Consider the following 25,000-nt stretch of genomic DNA (forward strand, 5'->3'; position numbering starts at 1 on the left):
GGAGGAGGGGGGGCAAGCGAGAGTGGGAGTGAGGAGAGAGACAGAAAGAGTGTGTAGTGGGTGGAATAGAGAGGAGGAAGAGAAAAGGTTACAGACAGAGAAAGAAAGAGAAAAGTGAACGAGAATGAAAGCAAAAACAAAACTGTACATAAGAATTGGGCTGGAAGGAGTGCAAGGAAAGAAAGAAAGAAAGAAAGAAAGAAAGAAAGAAAGAAAGAAGTGGTAAATGAATGAATGAGGGTGAACAAGTGAGTGGATGAAGGAAAGGGAGAGGTAACATAGTCAGTGAATGAGAGAGTTGGAGGAGAAGGCCATGCAGAGATAGTGAGAGTAAAAGTGAGAGAGAGGGAGAGTTGGAGGAGAAGGCCATGCAGAGATAGTGAGAGTAAAAGAGAGAGAGAGGGAGAGTTGGAGGAGTGAGGGAGACACAGTGTGCATGTGCATGTGCTGGAGGACGGGAGAGAAGTATGGAGAGGTTTGTGTGCGGCTGTTCTGCTGTCTGAGTCTGTATCTGTGGGGGCGTTTGATTCTGATCAGGCTGTCACACTCCGTATGCTCACACACACATACATGTACTAACACACACACACACACACACACACACACACACACAGACACACGCACACACACACACACCTCACAGCCTCTCTCTCTCTGTATGATGGTCTGTTTTACTGTTTGTTTGTTTGTTTGTTAGCTGCATCTTACATTAGTGCCATTGCAGTGCTGAGTGTTGCGATTTGCCACTCAGATTTCAACCCATATAGTTTGGTGACATGAAGGTGGTTGATAGGGATGACACATTCACTTCCATTGTGGTGTAGCATAAACTCAGTCAGATCGCGCTAATATGAGTTTTTAATTACATGTAGTTCGCACTATCTATGGCTCTGAGTAATCCATACCATTTGCCTAGTTAGTGTACGAAACGCATGTTCTTTTTTATGAACATATAAACAACTTGAAATTAAAATAAAGTGTTCAGAAGAAAAATGTTTTGTTCATATGAAAAAAAAACAATGGCTGGGGATCTGTTTTCTCACAAATTAAAGCCCCTGGCCCACCGTCTACCAGGGCATGGCTTTATTTGATGAACTCACTCCTCAGAGGGCTCATCTTCAGTGTAAGGCTACGCTGTGGAACATAGGGTTCCATAACAACCACAACAAAACCATGCATTCATTGATAATGATTTCTTCTTCCCCATGCCTTTACGTCAGACAGACCAGGACCTTTATAGACCATGCAAATCACTTATGTCTGCCTTACAGTGTGTGTGCACTTTAAGTGATCGTAGCTATACTGAGGCACATAAGTAGACTTTTTTTAACAAGGCAGAGTGCATATGCCTGTAAGCCCAGCTGGGTTTGACTTCAGTTTGACTTCTGCTTGTCTAATCTATGTGTCCATCTCGAGCTGAGGTGGTTTCGCCACACAACCGGTTTGCCTGCCCTCTGATACTCAGGTTGACTACATTTCACACTTACAACCTGGTGGTGATAAACATCTCTGTAAGGTGAGATGGTTGCCAAGGATGATAAAGCAACAACTTTTTTCTTTTGTCCGACTTATCTTTCTTTCTTTTTTACTTCTCTCTTTGAAGCTCTCCTTCTCTTAAGCTTTCCATGACATCATGCAGGCTAAAATAAACAAAGTGTTGTGGCAGTGTATGTGTGTGTGTGTGTGTCTGTGGGGGGGGGGGAACATAAACATTGACAGATTAACATGATTTTGTGAAGTTAAAATGCAACAGCTGCAGTGATGTAAAGGCAGGCAAGCTTTGAGCACTGAAAGTGTTTTTCATTATAATGATCTTAATAGCCTGAAATGATTCAAACTCTGTCATACTCTACAGTATTTACAAATACTTCAGGCTTCGGATATCTTTTCATACCCTTTCTCTCTCTGTCCTAGTCTTTCTCTTTCTCTCTCTCCCCCATCACTTTTGTTGTGTGTGTGTGTTGAGGGGGCAGTTAAGACTTCAGTCAGTCTCCTTCTGCATCTCAGACAGAGACATGCACTGTAGCATCCCCACGTTTCCTTCATTGTTACGGCTTCACAGAGCTGTCACGGAGCGTGTGTCAAAAACAACAAACAAACCAACAAAGAAAGAAAAATAGACAGCAACAATAGACAAAATACACACAGACAGACACACACACACATACACACAGCGCACCATCTGCATGTTCAAACAGCTGGACTTAGACCTCAGGCGACGGAAGTGTCCCCTTGTAAAGGCCTCAGCCTTATCGTACAGTGACCAGCATCACAGTCACCATACAGTTCACAAGTTGGTGTGAACTCCCTAGTCATGGTGCTGGTGCTACCCCACTTCCTCATATCTCCCATTGTTTACATTTGAGAAAAAATGGCCTTAAAGGAACCATATGTAAGATTGTGGCCAAAACTGGTACTGCAATCACTTTCAAATTACTGTAGAGTGGTGTATCCCCTTCCCCTCCCTCCTGACTCGAGGTTGCCAACCCGGATGCCGAAACACTACTGACTTTGTGATTAGTAGATAGGTAGAGGGTGGCGCATCAGGCCAAAACACAACATGACATGACAAAACACAACATCAACATCAGTTGAGGGCTGCAACTTCACTTTTTAAATGACAATATCCTGGCCGGACTACTGTTGTCAGTGATATAAGTATTTAAAATGAACATGATTTCTTAATGTCTAGTGACATATCAGGGCTATTTTATGATTAATTGAAATACATTTCTTACATACAGTTCCTTTAAGGTCTTACATAGTGTCCAAACTGATGCGAGCGAACATTAGCGATAAAATCTGTTAAAATACATTGTTTTCAATTGGAGTGTCCTGACTGCAAGCGACGTGAGCAGCACAATGCAAGGTTGTCCTTAAAGTGGGCCAAAAAAATAGCACTTAAAAATTGCACTGCAAAGATGTTATCTGTCATTTGCACTAAACCTGATTCTCATCTGGAGAATACTTTCCGTAGGTGTGTTGGTTGATTGCACCTGGCGGTGATCTCAATCTCCAAATGACAGCCTGTTTATTTTCTTTTCCTCTCCTGTTATTCTGGCACGAGGGCTGTTGACAGTGAGGCAATAGTCAGAGGGTGTGTGGAAAGAAGGGTTGAATGAGACAAGGACTCTGACATTTTGTGATGGTCAACCCACTTGTCTTCTTCTCCTTTCTCTCCTCCTCATCCTTCTCTCCTCTTGTTCTTGTTTCTCTTCACCAGCTCAGGGAATCCTAAGTATGTGAAGGTGCAAGCCACTCATCTGCACCTCTAAATAGGGGAAATCCCATATACGTTCCTAGTCCCTACAAGTGTGTGTTTGTATGTGTGTCTGTGTGTGTGTGTGTGTGTGTGTGTGTGTGTGTGTGTGTGTGTGTGTGTGTGTGTGTATGTCCTAAGTATGTGAAGGTGCAAGCCACTCATTTGCACCTCTAAATAGGGGAAATCCCATATATGTTCCTAGTCCTTACAAGTGTGTGTTTGTATTTGTGTGTGTGTGTGTGTGTGTGTCTGAAGTATAACTGTCTGAAGTATAACTGCGTACTGTATGAATAATGTAAGAGTGTAAAACCACAGGAAGGTGTGTGTGTGTGTGTGTGTGTTTGGTAAATGGTGGCAGTCAAACTATACTATATGACGTGTTTATAGTGGAAGACCACAGAAAGAGGTGACTGTGTATGAGTGAGTGGCGTATCCTGCAAAGCTACTGATCCCAGCAGGAAGTGTGTCAGCAGTCTGATTTTCTTCCTCCCTAGACCAAGTTTTTTTTTCCACACCCAGTCTGGTTAATTCATGGCAACGTGCCAGTTAATGTGCACTTCCCTAATGTGAATCCCTACTCTACCGCCCTTACTCCGTTGAAATACGCACAGGTTCCACTTTACAGAAGCCTCACAGTGGACAGCCCCTTGAAATATCTCAAGAAACGGCCCCATAGGTAAATAGGCTCGGTGAGGTGGGGTGGAAAGTCTCCCCCTCCAAAACAAAAATAACAACCCCTCCACCTTCCAGTTGCCTCCTGCTTGGAGCAGACAAATCCAAGCTTGTCTGGGCCTGTCATGAACCCTGGCTGAACTCTGGCTGGAGGCAGAGCAACGGTCAGTGAAACAGCTGGCTGTGGACCGTCCCTGTGGTGGGAAAGTGATCAAAGGTGTGGCAGACCCCATCTGCTGACCCCCCTCCTGTCCCCCCCGTACCCCCACTGCCCTCAACTACCAGTGGGGTCCTGCCCAGTTTTTTCCTCTCAATTTCATTTCCACTCGCCCCGGCCCGCACCATTCCGAGACCCTATCGCTCCCCAGACAGGCTAATCCCATCTAATTCCGGAAAATTCCGCACAGGCTGGTGAGACCCGGTGCGTTTGTGCAGGTGGACGTTTCTCTGTGTGTCCTCCAGCGTGTCCCTCTGATAGCGACAGCAGCCGTAGGTAGCCGTGGTGACGGAAGAGCAATGACCTGCATTTACGCTCCGGAATTAGCCGACTGCTGTTAATTGGCTCGATTAGAGGCTCTTGAAATGGTAATTCCTCATTTGCATGATTGCGTCCGCTTGGTGGCAGGTAGCCGGGTGAGATGGCAGGGCTCTTGAAGAGAAGGAAAAAAAGCAGAGGAAAACTGCTGACAGATAAACACCACACACAGACACACTCACACACTCTCTTTCTCTCTCTCTCTCTCTCTCTCTCTCTCTCTCTCACACACACACACACACACACACACACACACACACACACACACACACACACACACATACACATGCAGGAATGCACACAGAAGAGCTCACACAAACTCAGACACATTACACAAATCTACACACATGCTTCCAAATTCAGGTGATGTAAGTGGTTTACATACTAATGTGCACATTAAGCAAGCAAATTAAAAATGAAAAAAATGATGCGGTGTCTTCTTCCAGAGAGACAGCGCAGACTGTGTGAGGTGCTTTCACATCCCAGTTAGACACATACATAATAAAACTATCATGCAAGTCACGGATTATAAGTGTACAACACTGCCCTCCAAAAGCACAAATGTATCTTCAAAGAGCGTATGTCTTTTTGACTTGCATGTTAAATTCCTTCACTTCAGAACGAGAAGTAAACAGAGGCAGTGCTTTTATCTAAACCTCAAAATAGTTTATTAATCACAACACCATGTGGGGAGACAAAAGGAAGCGTTAATAGTGTGTAGTGTGCGTATTAAGTTTGACGCAAAACCATTTTGCTCTGCAAAATTCTTTGTTGCCTCAGAGTGCTGTGGTTTCTCAGCTATTCCCTTTGATGTCCACTGTGGTGAGCGTCTTGTCACCATTAATGTGTCTCTATCTCTTGTTCCGTGGTCTTGTTCCTGAAACACGTCATATTCAAACTGTTTGAGCTGTACTCTTTAACACACACACACACACACACACAGTTTTCTTATGGCTCAGTACCGGCTGATATCAAGGCTACCAATGAGGGAGAAAGAACCATAGGGCTTACCATTGTTTGACAGTTTCAATTTTTTCAATTTAATTGTGCTTATAGAGCGCCAAAACATTACACATGTATCATGGCGCTTTACAGAGTGTAGACAATCAGAGAAAGGAAAGGAAAGAAGGCCCATGGGAAACAGGGGCGAGGAAAAACACCCTAGAATTGGAGATACATACAGGAAGAAACCTCGAGCAGATCCACGACTCAAGGGCCTGACCCATCTGCCTAGGGTCAAATACAGGACAGTAAGGTCTGTATACATGACAAATGCATGATAGTCAGGTGTAGAGAATAGGACATGGTGTTTAAAGCCACCTGAGGTGAAAGTTACAAGAGGTGGGATGACTACATATCCGGTATGATAATGCATTAATCCTAATTTAGTGTCAGAAAGTTCAAATAGTCCAGCGTTGGAATTGTCCGGGGGAAAAGGAGTTGTCAAAGGGCATGTGGTGGGTCGGCAGTACGGGCCAGGAATCCGGGCAGAGTTGTCATAGGCGGGTGATGGGTCGCTAGGCTGTACGGGCCAGGAATCCAGGTAGGGGGACAGTAATAGGCGATGATAGGGCAGTCATAGGGATGGGACTTCAGGTGAGATGGGTGAGAGGAGGGCCAACACACGGATGGCTGATGACTGGTGATGATATACCTCACAAGTGAGGTACAGTAGGGGGAAGAAAGAGAGATGTAGAGTGGGTTAGTGTTACTGAAAATCAAAATGGGTAATGTCAATAAGTAATCAGTGGTACTATATATTGTTACAGTATACCATAGTGAGAATAGGCAAGAGAAGGGTTTGAGAGTTTGAGATCTGCTATTTAACACATACCCACACGTGCATGCTCACTCTTGATATAGTGAATTTTTTCCATCAGTGGTGTTAATGTGCAGCGTTGGCTCCAGGAACAGATGTATTACACTTTTCAATGACACAGAGAGAGAGAGAGAGAGAGAGAGAGAGAGAGAGAGAGGGAGGGAGAGAGAGATCCTTTAGCGGCCAGCATCAGTGCTAACATGGCTAACCTCCCCCAGCCATTGGAAGCCTCCTCTCCCCAGGCACGTGTTCCGCCCTCTGCTCACGCTCCGTGGCATGGACCAGAGGCCGGGTGACATCACCCCAGGCTCAAGGAAATAGGAGCCAGCCATTGATCTTATGGAAATATGGCAACGGTTCTGACTTAGCACACATTCTTTTTCTTTCTCTCTCTCTCTCTCTCTTTTGTTTCTTTTTTTTTGGCGTGGTGGAAACTCTTTTGATAACATCTGGAGAGGAAGTGCCTGTACAGAATGCAGGTTGGAGTCCAGATAGCAGCATGCCATGGAGCAGATCTGCTCCTCTCCCCAGCTGGCAGGGCTGCAGCAAGAATACGTGGGCATTATTAATCCAAACTATACATACATGTATATAAAGTCTTTACGCCTATATGTCCAGCACCTAGCTTACATTGACCAGATCCCATGTGCAACCTCCCTTGCCCCATAGTCTTAATTTATATAAAAGGTACACGTACCACTTGGCATTGGAGTCCATGCCCAGTGCTGCTGAGCCTGTTGAATCTTTCAATCTTTGTAGTCTAACCCCCTGAAAAATCTCAGCCTTCACAGCTGAAATCTGAGAAGAATCTTCTGTTCTACCTGGCGTGTTCTAGAACCCATGTTGAGCGCCCGGCTCCTTAAATCCCTCATTCCCCCCCAAGTACTTCAACTCTCCACTGCCCCCCTGGGGTTTGGATCTATTCCAGAGCCCTTCTTCCAGTCCTTGGGAGGGGTCCACTGTGCTGCTGGAGGAGCTTGGCAGTAGGAGGCTTTCCCCAGCCAGCGCCCAGAGCAACCAGAATCACTCACACGTCTCTAATAAGATGATTAATCAGCTGCCTAATTAATTACAGATATGGCCAGGGCACGGACCCCGGTGGAGGCTGGTGCGTTTCATTAAGCCCCAGCTGTATTAATAATTCTGCTCGCGAGAGGCCGCATCTGGCTTTGGTGTCGGCAACAGTCGGCCAACCACCACCTCTGCTATTGTCGTGTGTGTGTGCGTGTGTGTGTGTGTGTGTGTGTGTGTGTGTGTATGTGTGTGTACAGAGAGGCTTTCAGTCTGGGCTCTAATGCTCTCTTGCGGAGTCATTGATCTCGGGCTCCTGCTTCCTGGTGGAGGCGTCTCTGCCTTCTCTCTCTTTGTAATGAGGATCCCACGGGACGGCTCTCTCTCTCCCGCAAGGCTACGGCGAGCTCCTCTCCTCTCCGCTCTGCACGGCCGTGGGCGTCATGGTTACGGCCCTGTAGTGGAATCACGTCAGCCACCCTGCAATCTGTTTGCTTATGCCATGTTGTGTGTGTGTGTGTACGTGTGTGTGTGTGTGTGTGTGTGTGTGTGTGTGTGTGTATGGGAGATTCTTGATGTAGATGTGGCAGCAAAGGCTAATGTTTTTAAGCTGGCGAGGGCAATGTTAGTGTTCAGTGTATACAGCAAGCTCTCCCTTCCTTTTCGTTGTCTCTGTGGAGCCGGATCCAATGACGCCAGTAAGCTCTTGATTGATTTGATCTCCCTGAGTCATCTTCTGTTGCCTCTCTAAACACGCACCAAACAAAGAGATGCAGATGAACACAGTGCAGACAAATACAAAGGTACTATCAACCAGCTGTTACTGATATGGCAGCAACTAGCCACTAATACTAACATACCTGCAGGAGATGAATGTGCCTCTCACATGATCTCAAGAGAGATCTGCACAGTCGAGCGGCTCTCAGGCTGTGTATCGCCTACTGAGTTATGTGATGTGGCATGACATGGCGTGACGTGATGGAGCGTTTGTCCTACGTGGTGCTGACGTGGGTTCTGTGTGTTTGTGTCTCTCTTTGTGCAGAGGATGAGGAAGCGCTCCACTCCATCATGAAGGACCTGGCGGCGCTCAGCTCGCGCAGTTACCCTAACAGCAACGTGGGCCACAAGCCCAAGAGCCGCCCAAGCCCCAGCCACAGACAGGTGAGAGGATCCCATGATCTTATCTTATCTTATCTCGAGGCATGCATTGTGCACATGTGGGCACGCACGTATACACACACACACAGACACACACACACGCACACACACAACCACATACACACACACACACACACACACACACATGCACACATGCATGCATACGGACATACTGACACACATGTGTGCATATACACATACACACACATACATACGCACAGAGACTTGCACACACACAACTTGATATTGGCTGTCTGTGTAGACATACACAGACCAAATAATCCACACATTCACACACCAGCATGCTCACTCACACACCATGTACACACACGTTGTCTTTGCTCCAGGTTATTTTTCATTTTGCAGTAACGAGGGAATTCCTCTGTCGTGCCAAACAACAAGTGATGATTAACGTGCACATTCCCTGAACTAATTTATCTGCATGCACTCTGGGATGTTCACCCTCAGTCAGTTCTCCTCTGTCTTATCCAATCAACCAATACATCATTATTATGTCACGCACATAACATAAATATATCATTTCATATCATATGATACAGGCAAACCTCACAGAGTGATAGATTTTACGGCTTAGACTGAGGGCCTTTGTCTGTGGCCAACCTGTGAGAATCCGGTCAGCCGGGCTCTGAGCTGGACTGTTGTAAGATGCTGTCAGGAACAGGAAACAGCTGAGAGAGGCCACACCGCACTGAGCCCAAATCCGTCCTGAGTGACCAGCTAAAGTGTGTGTGTGTGTGTGTTCATGGTCCTTGTCATCACCTCTGTTCACATCGCATTACTGTCACTCTGCACTAGACAGAAGTCAGAGTACAAGTACAAATGACTACACACACACACACACACACACACACACACACACACACACACACACACACACACACACACACACACATGCACACACATGCACACACTCACTGTTACTCACAGAGTCAATACACAATACCGTAAGCGTCGTCACATCCTCTGCACAAACTAGTCCCTGTGAGAGACATACTGTATTACTCCACCGACGGCATTCCACCATTGTACATTTCAAAATGAGGTACATCTTCACATCGTTTTGACGAGTCTTAAAAATGATTTACATCGACTCACCGCTGCGTCGACTTCTTTCTCTCTGGAGCCCAAACATTGCCTTTATCTTGGCAGAGGCCCGATTGGGCAACTCTCGCCTCGGGGTACATTTTAGTTACATAAACACGCCTAGGGAGAGCGTTTCCGTCCTGCGCTCTGGCAGGCCACTGCTTGAGTAGGGGATAAATGTACCAAATCGCTTCTAATGACGCACCGCCTGAATCAGTGTCATGTTTCTCCTGTTCCTTGAGTTCTCTTGTCGTGACACATTCTGATAGTATAGTATAGTATAGTATAGTATAGTTTTGTGTAGTACAGTGTAGTGTAATGGAGCAAAGTGTAGCATAGCAGAGTGTATTATGGTATGAAGTAGAGCAGAGTAGAGTGCCTTTTAGCATTTTAGTATCTACCCTTGAATCTCCTTGGATTCTTAAAGGTACGTAGTTAGTTTCAGTTCAGCTAAAATCCCTGCCTGCATTTCCTGGCAGTATGAACCCTTTCAAGAGAGTTCCATTATCAGCATCACAGTTGGCCTCACAAGACTTCCTTTTTAACATTCCATATGTTATCTTAATGCAGAGGAAGTAGATTGGGGCCCAAATAGAACGTTCAAGCATTGTTTTTGTTTTTGTTTACCTTGTTGAAAGGGTCCATAACTGATCACAGCCAGTAATAGCACTATCTCCAGTCTCAACAGCATTGTCTTCCAACCAAAGATTAATGAACACACATCAGCCAAACTATAAAGTTCTTCTTTCCATTTGTCATTACTTTCTTCTTTAGAGAGTTTAAAAAACACAATGCTTTTCATTTATTATTGTTTTTCTTTCAATCTTTTGACAGGATCTCCGGGTGAAGTTGGAGCATGAGAGAGAGAAACGGTAAGATGGGAAATGGTCCTCTTCTGTCTTCCTGCGGGCACTGAAATGCCCCGTGCGTTGCTGCGTGAGGAGCGGAGGTTGTGTTTGGCTATGTGGGAGGATTTCACCAGGCGGAAAACAAGGGATGGGGGGAACCCGAGTCGAGCCGCCCCGAATGTATCGGAAAATTCCTGCTCTGGCATTTAAGATGTGCCACGATTCTGTGGCACACAAAGACTGAGAAAGGAAGAGAGAAAGAGAGAGAAAAAAGAGAGGGAGAGAGAGAATGTCAAGTCCTTGAGCTCATTGACACGCCCTGTATTGACACACAGTGCCTCACATTTCTTCCATGTTTCTGGGGCTGGATCCAGCTGAAGGCAGTGGCTAGGAGGCAGCAGCTGTGATGGTAGCACCGAGTATGTGCGTATGCGTGTGTCTGTCTGTGTGTGTGTGTGTGTGTGTGTGTGTGTGTCTGTGTGTGAGAGAGAAAGAGAGAGCGAGAGAAAGAAAGAAAAAGAGAGAGAGAAAGCAAGAGAGAGAGAGAGAGAAAGAAAGAAAGAGAGAGAGAGAGAGCGAGATTGAGCAAGCTTTTGAAAGCATTCTGTTGTCATCTCTCCAGAGACTGGGGCTTCCACAACTTTCAGACAGTCCTCAGAGCACCACTGGAGTATGTAGTAGATGTGCTTCTTTAGCCTGACCAATTAGTTGGAGAGGTTATTTTTACCTTGAATTTTTTTGTATAAACAGCTGCAGGGAGAATTCAATGTCATAGTATCCCAAGAGAACAGGCATAGCTAGCAAGTGCTAGGTTGTGTGTGTGTGTGTGTGTGTGTGTGTGTGTGTGTGTGTGTGTGTGTGTGTGTGTGTGTCTGTGTCTGTGTCTGTGTAGTGACAATTCAGAAGCCTTCCACTTGGAGTGTGTTCACGCCACAAAGAGGACATGCTGGGATAAGTCACACTTTGGTCTGAGTGGCCCTGGAGGAATCACGAGAGCGAGTGAGAGAAAGTGAGAGAGGGGTGGAGAGAAAGGGGGAAGAAGAGAGATAGCGGAAGGAGGAGAGAGACACGGCATGAGAGTGGAAGGCAAGATGAGATGGGATGAGAGAGGGAGGGAGAGAGGGAGAAGGAGAAGGTGTGAGCGAGACTAATGAAAGAAAAGAAAGAGAACAGACAGGGAAAGATGAACAGAGAGAGAGAGAGAGAGAGAGAGAGAGAGAGAGAGAGAGAGAGAGAGAGAAAGAGAGAGAGATGGAGTGAGAAAAGCCCCAGGCCTGTAAGGGGGAAAGGGAAGCCTCATCATCAGCAGTAGCTGTCTGCCCACTTTATATCAGCACTGACAGACAGTACAGCCCCCCCCCCTCCCACACACACACACACACACACACACACACCCCTGTTCAAATGCACTCTCTCTTTCTGTCTTTCTCTTTCACACTCTCCACACACTACACACACCTCCATACTCATACAGAAAACCCACACACACACACACACACACACACACACACACACACTTACACATGCTCTCTCTCTCACACACACTTTCTCTTTCATACACACACACACACACACACACACACACACTTATACATGCTCACACTCACACACACCTTCAACCCTCCATTCCTCTCCATTCAGCTTCATACTAGAGATGCACCGATTGATCGGCTGGTGACCGGAATTGGCCGATTTTCACGTGATCGGCCATAACTGGTGACCGGCCGGTCAGTCTGAGACATGCCGATTTTATGCCGGTCAAATGCACTCGCGCGTAGCAAATGTAACAACACACAGCTGAGTTTGCAAAGTTTGAAGAAGCTAGCCACCCGGCCAACACTCAGGGCTGGATGTAGCCCTACAAAGAAAGCGCTAATAGGCTACTGAGTTTTTCTATGCAGCAAACGCTGTGCTTTGCCATATTGCGTGGAATTTACTAAGCTGTCACTTCATTAGGCTACGTAAACATCGCTCATCACCGCCCGTCCGTGCCCACAGCTGAACCACAAGCGCAGCTGAGCGGAGATAACCGATTGCGACATTAAAAAGAATCAAAGTTTAGCGATCATAGGCTACATGATAATAAGATGTCAACAAGCAGCGACATACAGTAGCCCTAGTAGTTCTACTAAAAAATACTATAACTATTTACTGCACATAGACTAGGGCTATGACTTAATACCCTAGTCTAGCAGATTGAGAAGTGGATGTCATGAAAGTAAACAAACGATAGCCTATTAGAAAGGCAAACAAAAGTTAAAGTTGCTTTTGACATAGTAGCCTACAATGAAGAAAACAGATGCTCTGAATACTGAATCAGCTGTCTCTGAAAGTTTCTATAGCCTAATTGATGCATTTAACCAGAATATGGATTTAAGTTTTTCACCGCAAAACAGACATGCGCTGTTTTCATGTGGAGCACCTAATCGCTATTAGCACTTCTCCTCACCTGTGTTTGCGTGATAGCCTACTTCCACTTTTCCCTCGTCCTCCCATAAATGCATCAATGCATATGAATATGTTCCATGGTAGCATGTTCAAATGTAAAATGTAAAATTGTTTTTGTATTTTTAGTTGGATATTGGATGTGAGAAGAAGAAAAATGGGTGTTCCATAACAGTGCATTTATATTAGTAGTGTGTGAAATGAAAGTCACACACTGGGAAGCATTGTAGTTTGAAACTGCAGCTGAAGTTAGACTTGAAGAAGAATCTGTCTGCTCACCGGTTCCATTTTTTTAACAGCCATTTCATTATTGATAAGTTGACTACATTTCTATATTAACATGTTCTATGAAAGAAAAGATAGAAATAACTATTTGTGTGTGCTGTAAAATGTTTAGAAGAAATGAAATCGGAATCGGCAGGTCAAACTCTATGAAAAATCGGCATAAAAAACTGCAATTGGTGCATCTCTACTTCATACCTTCAATTGGGCACTGAGGAAGAGGCAGGATGTTTTATTGTGTGTGTGTGTGTGTGTGTGTGTGTGTGGTGTGTGTGTGTGTGTGTGTGTGTGTGTGTGTGTGTGTGTGTGTGTGTGTGTGTGTGTGGAGGGGAGGGGGCTGTCTGTTCTACCTTGTCGTATGTTGCCGCTGTTATAAATCTCCTGTGAAGTCTTCTCTTGCGCCATGGCTGCTGTGACAGATAGTGAGTGGACTGGATGATGGGGAAGATGATGATTTGCATATTGATAATGGGTTGGTCAGTGGGTTCAAAGCCACCACATAGTTTTCTTTTTTCACCGGTCTGACTCCTACACACACACACACACACACACACACACACACACACACACACACACCACACACACACATGCTCACATACACTTTGATCGTTCCCTGTCCCAGCTTCCCTGTCATAGCCAGATGGTAAGGCATAAACAATACTTGTCCAAGCACAAGCATTAATATGCATGAAGGGAGTCCGTACATAAATACACAGCTCCCAAGGGTAAAACCAGAAAACTTAAATCACCTTTTTATGCATCTAGATGATATGGCTACATGCATTCAATACCATTAAGTCACTGATAGATGAGTCTGAAAGATATTTATAGTACATTAATTGGAGATGGGAGAGTAAAATTGATGATGCCTTGCCTTTAATAATGTTAAAGTGCCCCCATCATGGTAATCAGAAGAAGTCTGCAAAAGAGGGCGCATAAAGAATGAGTGGAAGTGTAGATTTAATTGCTGTGTGATGGAATATGATGGCTGTGAGGATGAGTGTGATGAGTGTGTGTGTGTGTGTGTGTGTGTCTGTGAGTGTGTGTGTGTGTGAGTGTGAGTGTGAGTGTGAGTGTGAGTGTGAGTGTGAGTGTGTGTGTGTGTGTGTGTGTGTGTGTGTGTGTGAGTGTGTGTGTGTGTGTGTGTGTTTCATATGGTCAGTCCACTCTGAGAGTAGTGTGGAGGCACATGCGGTGAGGAAGAGTTGGAGGAAGGGGCAGCGAGGGGCAGTAAGTGCCCTAATTGGACACTCTCTAAACCACTCACTGTTGGCAGGACTTGAGTTCTTGGAACAGGAAAAGGGATGTGTGTGTGTGTGGGTGGGTGTGTGTGGGACGGGGGGGGGGGGGTCAAATTTGTGTTCTCTGCCAAGCACTAAAAGGCAGTGTGCACACTGTGTGTTTGTTTGTCATCTACAAAAAATCAATGTGGGATTTTTGGAAGATAGCAAGATGATGAGTGTGTGTGTGTGTGTGTGTGTGTGTTCGCACTCGCCTTGTGTTTGTGCATCCTCAGACAGCGAGGGAGAGACAGAGAGGGTCAAAATGAGCCTGTTATCTGTGCGCATCACGGAAGGACCGTCGCGTCACATCACTCCACGTCCCCGTCCGCCTCCTCGTCCAGCATCCACCATTCCCCTTCACTATGGCGACAGGCATTTCCGTGGCGATCTGCCCCATCGCCTGTCATAAACAGAAATGTGTGTATGTTGGGGGGGGGGGTCTAAGAACCCAGGTCCCCAGACAGGAGCCAATGACGAGCAATTAATGCAATGACCGTAATCGTTAGTAAACAAGCTGTGGTTGTCACCAGTGGTGCTTTTGGGAGAAAATTGCAGGAATGTGTGCCTAAAAAGCCAGGGAGAGAGAGGGAAAGAGTGGGAGAGAGAAAGAGAGAGGGGGAAAGGGGGGGGGGGGGTAGGGGAAGGACAGGATACAAGAAGAGGGAAAGAAAAAGAAATGGGCAGAAGCAGAGAGAAAGTGAAGGAGAGGAGAGATGGAGATTAATTGGAAAGGAGGATAGAGAGTAGGAGAGGAGAAGAAGAAAAAGAAAGAGGGGGGAAGCGAGAGAGGGAGACAAGAGGGAAAGAGACAGAAAGACAAGACAGGGCGAGTGGAGAGGGGTGTCACGTTGGGACGGGGAAGGAGTAGGAAACGGAAAGCGAACTTCCTGCTGCCGCTGCTGCTGTTGCCACGGCCGCCGCTCCACATTTTCTTTTTCTTTTTTTTTCTCTCGTTTTTTTTGGCTTTCCTCTCAGGAAGCCGCTCTCTCGCATTGTGCACACTCAGATGTGGGGCCAAAACTGGTGCTGGAACAGCAGGGAACTCTCAAACACACACACACACACACACACACACACAAACACATACACACATACACACACGCAAGATACACACCGACATTCTCTCTATCTCTCAAAACGCACACACACACACACACACACACACACACACACACACACACACACACACATACACATGCACACACTCTCACACACAGAGACACAAAATACACACAAACATTCTCTGTGTCTCAAGCACCCACTCACTTACACACAAAAACACTTACACACTGACATTCTCTATATCTCCAGCACCCACTCCCACATGCACACACTCACACACACACTCCCACATACATGCACACACTCACACTCACACACACACTCTCCCACATACATGCACACACTCACACACACACTCCCACATACATGCACACACTCACACACACACTCCCACATACATGCACACACTCACACACACACACTCCCACATACATGCACACACTCACAGCTGCATTCTTCTACATGCACACTCTGACATTTCCTCTTCACATATGCACATGCATAAACACACATGCATACACTGTATATTCTCACACATTGACATGCACACAGACACGCATTTATATATGTACACACACACACACACACACACACAAGCATGCTAGTACAAACACATAGACGCACAAACATAAACACACACACACATACACACATACCCAAGCACGCAAGTACAAACACATAGATACAGAAACATAAACACACACACACACCCACACACACACACACACACACACACACACACACACACATCCTTGCTGATAAAGAAGCTGATAGTGATGTTATTTAATACGTGCTTATGCTTTAATCAAACACATAGAGAAACTACACACTTTCATCTCGCAAGCCCTTTAATCATGGACAGTTCTTACACACACATACACACACACACACACACACACACATCAGAGGCATAGGCATAAACTGGCTTCCGGCTGATTAATCACGCTTTCGGCATGTCTGTCACCTGCTGCCCACCTACCGCTCCCATGTTAGTCCCATGTCTTGGGCCGCTCAGATCCACCCACCACGCCAGGGGCACAGGTTATGACACACACACAGGGAGAGAGAGAGAGAGATGTTGACCGCTGGTGTGCTTTGGGCGCCTGCCATTGGGCATGTCCTCGCCGGGGCATGGCCACAACAGAGGCCAGGGGTGTTCCCTTGCTGAACTGGACTTAAGTTTTCACCACGTTGCCACAACATGTTGCCACTTGGCCTTTTGGAGCATCTGTAAGACATATAATTCTGATGACCCATAAGGCAAATATCTGTTTCTTGCGGGCATGTGTGCTGGTTGTGTCTGGAGCGTTGTGTACTTTGACCATGGTTTGGCCCTTGTCTTTATTCTGTTGTTTGTGTAGAGTTTATATTGCCATGGTAAGGTTCAGCCCAGAATCATTGCCTTGTGAAATGTAATGACATTAACCTGGGCACGTGAAATTATTTGACAAGTTGTTTCGTGATGAGAATGTGGTACATGTATGTAAGTCACTGGAAGTACTGCAAAGTTTTTTCATTCTTAATTTTTGACCTTTGACCCACTATCTGTGTATGCCATTGTCTTTCAGGATCATCATGTTCCAACAGCCCCTCAAGTTTAAGGAGCTGCTCCAGAAAGTAACCGAAGCTTTTGGCCAACAGATGGACATGTATTACACTGACAAAGAGGTAATGATTATTATTGATTATATACAATGTATGATATTACAGTAAGATCAAACCTTTTTTAGAACTGGCTCTTTTATATCATGTCTTCTGTGTCTTTGTGTGTGTGTGTGTTTTCATTTCCCTCAGGTTATGTTACCGCTGAAGAACCAGGAGGACCTGGAGAAAGTGCCAGTGTGTGCCGGCATGAACGGCCCCCTTAGGATATCTTTGAAAACCCCCAAGAATAACCATGTAGGTCCCCCCCTCTATCCTACTCCCCCCCCCCCTCCCCATTTCACACGCACCACTGAGGATAACAGTAACACTCAACAGCCCACCCCCTACCCCACCACCCACCCCCTACCCCACCCCCTACCCCACCCCCCAGCCCCTGAGCTCCTTCATAATTCAGTGGTATGATAACCAGAGCAAAGGCAACCACAGGACACCAGCGGTTTTGAATTTCAGTCAGGGAGAGTCATGCAGGGATATCTTTGTGGTGCTTCTTCAAGCTGTGATTGTTTTCACAGCAGTTGTTTCTTGTCAGTTTGGTGTGAAATACTTTTTTTCACTGTGGTATTTTTCTATCATCTGTACAGTACTCCTGGAAGTTTTATGATCTGTTACAATGAAAGCAATGTCCCCCTTCTATATCTACAGTTTCTACAGGTGAACAGCAGGGACAAACAGAGCGAGATGAGATCATCCAGGTCACTTGGGGATATCAAGGGCTCTCTCCTCAAAGGCTCGGAGCGAGTGCGCAAACATTCCACAGGTGTGTCTCGCTCTCTTTCTCGCTCACACACACACACACACACACACACACACACACACACACACCTACAAACTTAACAAAAACATATCAAATAGTCATTAGCCAACTTATCACTTCCTCCATTCACTCTGTCTATCAAGTGACATCAGCGTCATCAAGTGACATCAGTGTCAGCGACATTGACGTCAGGATTGTTGCCTGGTTTACGTGTTTGGTGTGTGTGTGTGTGTGTGTGTGTGTTTGTGTGTGTGCGTGCATGGCAGTGGAAGGGGGGATAGGTTGCAAGCGGTGTTTTACAAGGGCAGGCTCTTTGATGATGCAACTCTAGCTGATGGCGTTGGGATAGGAGGTGCTGAAGAAGATCTATTTCATCTCACTACATGCAAATGAATGCAAATACTCAGTGATGGCGATGCCATTGTCACAACTGACAGATATGTCTGCCACGGGACACACTAAGGACAAGTGATGCCGCCAATGCTTAATGAATCTTTACACAGAGAATTGCCCTTCCTCCAGTCCCATAAACTTGACGAATTCGAGACTCCACGACCTCCCCACAACACACACACACACACACACACTCACACACACACACACACACACACACACACACACACACACACACACACACACACACACACTAGACTGCACTACTACCCCAAACCACCTGTCATCCATGCACTGCCTCCATCAGCACTTTTTGGAGATGAAACGGCACAAAAGATGTGCCACTTCTCCTTGAGGGTGCCTCAGAGATGAGAGGAGCTGTCACAAGATTCTGCGTTGTTCCTGGCGATCCGCTCTGTGTGGGAGTCTGAAGCCCTCGCGCCGTTTGAAGGATGGCTTCTCAAGAGCAGCGCTTTTTTTTGTTCAGTTTCAGTATGAGTTTCTGAGGCACAGGGGCACACGCCCGCACACACACACACACACACAATACAACACACACATACTTCAGGCATGCACTCACCCACACATACATACACACAAACTGCTGACACAGACAGAGACACAGACAGAGACACACACACACACACACACACACACACACACACATATGCACACACCCTGAAATACAGAAATACTCACAAACATACAGTCATTCTTCCCCTCTCAATTCTTATCTCTCTCCTCTCTCTTTCACACACACACAGACAGACTCATACACACGCTTGCAGTGACAGCACCCCTTTGCTGTCGGTTTTGGTCAGTCTTTGAAAGGTCATTCTCCTGGTCTCCTGTGTCTGCTGTGTGGATTCGCCGCAAGCTTTTTTTGTACTGAGCATACACACACACACACACACACACACACACACACACACACACAGTGTCCGCAGGTGAACCCTGCATTAGCCCTTCTCCTCGAGGCTACGTTCACTTACAGCTCTGCAGATTGCAGTGGTTCCTGCTAACTGCTAACCTTTAGTGTGCTACTCTGCCATTAACTGCAGTGGAGGGAGCGTCGGTGTGTCCTGAGGCAGAGGCTAATTTATGGTAATTATGGGCCACTCAGATAAAGCCTCAGTGCTGCCCAGAGGGTTTTGTCAGGAAAAAGTGTGTGTGTGTGTGTGTGTGTGTGTGTGGGGTGGGTGGGTGTTCTCTGGTGGGTTTCTCTCTTTCCCTCTGTCTCTGTTTTTCTCTCACATACACACACACACTTCCTTTTCTTTCTGCTTTCTTTTTCTCAGCATTACTCTATCTCTTCACAGCTTTTCTCTTTATTTGTGGCCTTCAGCCAACCAGTGGTGTGTGTGTGTGTGTGTGTGTGTGTGTGTGTGTGTGTGTGTGTGTGTGTGTGTCTGGGTAGCCGGTGGGCTGGTGCAGTTGTGGAGTGTTGCAGCGCATGCTTGGATAGAGATGCTGGGGTGCCGATGCAGACCTGATTGTATTATCCACACCGAGTGAGCAGAATCCACACACACACCACACACACACACACACACACACACACACACAAAGCAAAAGAGGCAGACAGAGTGAAGGAGTGAAGAGAGGGATGGACAGAGAGTGGAAAGGAAAAGTGACAAGATGACGTGAGACAGAGGTAAAGAAAGGGGGTGAGTGTGACATGAAGAGAAGGAGAAATAAGAAATATTCAGATGGACAGAGTGCTGGGACTGTGGAATGCTTCAGTGGCTGGCTGGGCTGTGTCCATGCATCTGACTGCACCCCCCCCCCATCTCTTCCTCTCTCTCTGTCATTGTTTTTCTTTCATTTTCTTTCATTCTCTCACACACTCAGGGCCAGATGTACTAACGCTTTTCAGGCGTATTTGTTTTGCAATGTGCGTGTAAAATCATTGCGAGGTATGTACAAACAGGCCGCAATGATGTAAAAGCGCAAACTGCCTGTCGCGGGAGCTGAAAGTGGCAGATTGCGTTTGTCATGTCATGCATATGCATTCATGGGAGGATCCAGGGGAAAGTGGGAGTTTAGCGTAAAAAGATGAGAGGGGAAGAGTAAAAAGCGCCTAATTATGTATTCTGCAGTATGTACAAAGACTGCTCCTGAAAGCGCACGTCTATTCTGCGCCTAAATACTTCCGCCTTGTAAAAGCAGGTGTTAATTCAAATTGCAGTTCAATGCGTCAATAAGAGAACCTTTCAAAGACAACAGAATCGCTATTTAGAACACCAGTTTTTGTGGTGAAAGTATTTGTACTACCAAAAGCAACCTCAACTTTCGTTGGCCTTTCCAATGTCTTACTTTCACTTTCACGTCATTCACTTAAACTTTCCTACTTGCTAGATTTGACCAATCTTCCATAGCCTACGTGCACAAGTAGTTTGAGTAGAACTACTGATCTTCATTATCTCCCTGCTTGTTTACATCTTATCATGTATGGTATTATTTTATGATCGCTAAACGTTTGATTCTTTTTAATGTTGTCATCAGTTAACTTTATTCAACTGCGCTTGTATGTAGGCGCTACCATTCAGTTGTGGACGTTCGTAAATTGCCTTTATGGGCGGAGAAAGGCAGAGAAAGGCGCAGTTTACACTAAGGATTGAACGATTGATAAATACGACGGAAACTTGGGTCTGACAGCGTTCGCAATCTGCGGTGTGTCCATGACGCTGATAACGCTACGTTCGCAAATGTGCGTACATCTGGCCCTCACTCTCTAGGTTACTTTCTACTCTCTCTCTCTCTCTCTCTCTCTCTCTCTCTCTCTCTCTCTCTCTCTCTCTCTCTCGCTCTCACACACACACTCTCCTTCCCCCTTAAACATCTCCCTCTCATCCACACTCTTTCTCCAATCTCTCTCTCTTTCTCTCACTGTCATCCTTCATCAACTCTCTCTTACCATCTTCTCTTTTCCTCTCTCTCTCTCTCTCTCTCTCTCTCTCTCTCTCTTTTCACACCTGAGAGCAGAGAGAAATCTGTATCCATGCCCCATGCATGCTCTTTAGTGTAGTGTTTACTGTGCTGTGTTGTGTTGTACTGTGCGGCACGATGGCATCAGTAGAGGCCAGTTGTTTATGATGGCGCGGACTGAAGGCCGTGATTTCTCAGTGCAGAGCGTGACCTAGGGCGGAAGGACACGTCCGAGCCACCGAGGTGAAAGGCAGCCGTCCAAGCGATGGCTTTAAAATGGGATTTGCTCTTACGTCGCTGCCGCCAAACGACAAGCGTTTTTCCTCCCTTCACCAAAAAAAAGAAGAGCGGAGATGATCTTCTGTTTCCTCTCATCTCTGATGACCCTCTCACTGCCCCCTCCCTATCACTGCCCCCTCCCTCTCACTGCCCCCTCCCTATCACTGCCCTCTCCCTCTCACTGCCCTCTCCCTCTCACTGCCCCCTCCCTCTCACTGCCCCCTCCCTCTCACTGCCCCCTCCCTCTCACTGCCCTCTCCCTCTCCCCGTTACTCTTATCTCCCCTCATCAACTCCTCCCCTCGTTCACCCTGCCGTCTCTTCTCATCTCCACACACCACTTCTCTGTGCTCTGTCGTTCCCTCTCCCTATCCACACCCCCCCATCCTCTCCTCCACCGCTTGGCCCAAGTCCCCCCATCTCCTTAACCCTCTCATCATCTCTACATCCCCCTCCTGTTTCTGTGCTGAGGATATAGCCTCTGTGTCCCTGTATCTCTTTTCTCTTCTCTTCTCTTCTCTTCTCATCCCTTCTCTTCTCTTCTCTTCTCTTCTCTTCTCTTCTCCTCTCTTCTCTTCTATTCTCTACTCTTAAGTTTGTTCTCCTCAACCCGCCCCAAGGGTTGCACCCCACCACCCCCACCCCCACCCCAACTCCCGTGACTCCTCTTCTCCCTTGACCTCCTGCTTCTCTCTATGCTCTCTTCTGCTCTCTACCCTCCTGCTCTCTACCCTCCTGCTCTCTATCCTCCTCCTCTCTTCTGCTCTCTATCCTCCTCCTCTCTTCTGCTCTCTATCCTCCTCCTCTCTTCTGCTCTCTATCCTCCTGCTCTCTATCCTCCTGCTCTCTATCCTCCTGCTCTCTTCTGCTCTCTATCCTCCTCCTCTCTTCTGCTCTCTATCCTCCTGCTCTCTATCCTCCTGCTCTCTTCTGCTCTCTATCCTCCTGCTCTCTTCTGCTCTCTATCCTCCTGCTCTCTATCCTCCTGCTCTCTATCCTCCTGCTCTCTTCTGCTCTCTATCCTCCTGCTCTCTTCTGCTCTCTATCCTCCTGCTCTCTATCCTCCTCCTCTCTACCCTCCTGCTCTCTATCCTCCTGCTCTCTTCTGCTCTCTATCCTCCTGCTCTCTATCCTCCTCCTCTTCTGCTCTCTATCCTCCTGCTCTCTATCCTCCTCCTCTCTTCTGCTCTCTATCCTCCTCTCTTCTCCTCTCTATCCTCCTCCTCTCTTCTCCTCTCTATCCTCCTGCTCTCTTCTGCTCTCTATCCTCCTGCTCTCTATCCTCCTCCTCTCTATCCTCCTCCTCTCTATCCTCCTCCTCTCTTCTGCTCTCTATCCTTCTGCTCTCTTCTGCTCTCTATCCTCCTGCTCTCTATCCTCCTCCTCTCTATCCTCCTCCTCTCTTCTGCTCTCTATCCTCCTGCTCTCTATCCTCCTGCTCTCTCCTGCTCTCTCTCCTCCTGCTCTCTATCCTCCTCCTCTCCTGCTCTCTCTCCTCCTGCTCTCTATCCTCCTCCTCTTCTGCTCTCTATCCTCCTGCTCTCTATCCTCCTGCTCTCTCTCATCCTGTTCTCTTCTGCTCTCTATCCTCCTGCTCTCTCCTGCTCTCTCTCCTCCTGCTCTCTATCCTCCTGCTCTCTATCCTCCTGCTCTCTCCTGCTCTCTCTCCTCCTGCTCTCTATCCTCCTGCTCTCTATCCTCCTGCTCTCTATCCTCCTGCTCTCTATCCTCCTGTTCTCTTCTGCTCTCTATCCTCCTCCTCTTCTGCTCTCTATCCTCCTGTTCTCTTCTGCTCTCTATCCTCCTGTTCTCTTCTGCTCTCCATCCTTCTGTGTCTACGGTGCTCTGCACATGTTGCTCAGATCCTCTTTTTTTTATACTCGCTTTGTTTTGTTTGATTCGTTTGTTTGGTCTCCTCAGTCCTCTGCAGGCCCTTACTGTCCTGTCTTCTAGCTCCTGCGTCTACACATCTCTCTCCATCTCCTCCAGCCTTTCTTCTCTCTGTTCCTTTCTACTTCATTTCGTTGTTGTGCACACATCACTGCTATCCTCCCTCTCTCAGTCCTCTCTCTCTCTCTCCATCTCTCTCCCCCCCCCCCTCTCTCACTCTGCTCGTCTCTTACTTTGTCACTGTCCTCCCCACGCCTTTCATCCCTCTAACACAAACTCATTTGGACCGTTTGTCTTTCATCTTGCGTGCTGTTTTATCACCTCTCTTAGCCTCCCTGCTTTCCCAGGCTTTCACTCTCCTCCCTCTCTTTGCCTTCTCTTGATCAATCTTTCTCTCTCTTCACTACCTCTCCTCGCTCTCCTTTCTTTCTCTTGATCTGTTGTTCTATTGCTCTTTTTTCTGTAATTCCAGTGCTTCATTGCTGTGAGCCGGAGATAATATATGCACCCGCAACTGTATAGCACACTGGCTGGAAGATCAACAAATCATACACACACAACATAAATGCAACAACAATACAACACTACTCTATTAGAGATGCGAGTATTAAATGTATCAAGGAATATTAAGACACTAACTCTCACTGTCTCTCTGTCTCTATCTCTTTCTCTCTCTGTGCCTCTCCATCTTTCTATTTCTCTCTGTCTGCCCCCCCCCCCCCCCCTCTCTCTCTCTTTCTGTGCTCCACCAGGATCTCTGCACACGGGCCGCACCTCCCCCCCTCCCGGCAGCGTTCCTGAGGAGCAGCAGCAGATCGCCCGCCAGGGCTCCTACACCAGCATCCACAGCGAGGGCGAGTTCATCCCCGAGATCCACGAGCAGAGCGTGAGGAACACCCCCGCAGCGCTCACACACACACACACACACACACACACACACACATACACACACACACACACACACACACACACACACACACACACACACACACACACACACACACACACACACACACACACACACACACCACTAGGTAGCTGAACTGATAGCAACCTGTGGGAACCAAAAAAGTTTTAAGTTCCATGTTTTGTTGTCTAAGCTTATTCTAGTACCTCAATTACTCATATTTAAGGTGTTTTTTCACGGTTATCATTTTAGTGTTGGTATCGAGTTACTCAGGCATGGTATCATCTCAAAGTCATGATTTTGGTATTGTGACAACATATGACAGGATGGTGTTGACTTACTCCTGATCGCTTCTCGTTTTCAGCTCATCGAGCCATTTGATGACTCGCTGTCCAGCAACCAGTCACTAGATCAAGCCCTGGACAGGTAAGAAGAGGGTTAAGTCTGCATGATCAAATTCAAAACTGCTTATATTTGTGTCTGCGAATTGTGTATGCTTGTGTTTCTACTTGTTTGTGATGTGAGTGTGTGTGTGTGTGTGTGTGTGTGTGTGTGTGTGTGTGTGTGTGTGTGTGTGTGTGTGTGTGTGTGTGTGTGTGTGTGTGTGTGTGTGTGTGTGTTTGTTTCAGTATGTTTATGTTCACATGAACAGTATGTGTGTTTTCATATCTGCATGTCTGCATACACACATGTCAGTATATCTG

At 46.7% G+C, this 25,000-nt stretch overlaps 1 protein-coding gene across 1 annotated transcript in view; it reads left to right on the top strand.

Annotated features, from left to right (window-relative positions):
* Positions 1-25,000, top strand: part of map3k22 (mitogen-activated protein kinase kinase kinase 22) — a 52,491-nt gene that overhangs the window by 12,210 nt on the left and 15,281 nt on the right. Inside the window, exons 4-10 of the mRNA XM_042067569.1 lie at positions 8,342-8,460; positions 10,396-10,433; positions 17,050-17,149; positions 17,276-17,380; positions 17,789-17,903; positions 24,142-24,275; positions 24,661-24,722. Coding sequence (XP_041923503.1) covers positions 8,342-8,460; positions 10,396-10,433; positions 17,050-17,149; positions 17,276-17,380; positions 17,789-17,903; positions 24,142-24,275; positions 24,661-24,722 — 673 coding nt within the window. The remainder of the gene's footprint in view (positions 1-8,341; positions 8,461-10,395; positions 10,434-17,049; positions 17,150-17,275; positions 17,381-17,788; positions 17,904-24,141; positions 24,276-24,660; positions 24,723-25,000) is intronic.

The sequence above is a fragment of the Alosa sapidissima genome, chromosome 17, assembly GCF_018492685.1.
Source record: "Alosa sapidissima isolate fAloSap1 chromosome 17, fAloSap1.pri, whole genome shotgun sequence".
NCBI classification, from domain to species: domain Eukaryota; kingdom Metazoa; phylum Chordata; class Actinopteri; order Clupeiformes; family Clupeidae; genus Alosa; species Alosa sapidissima.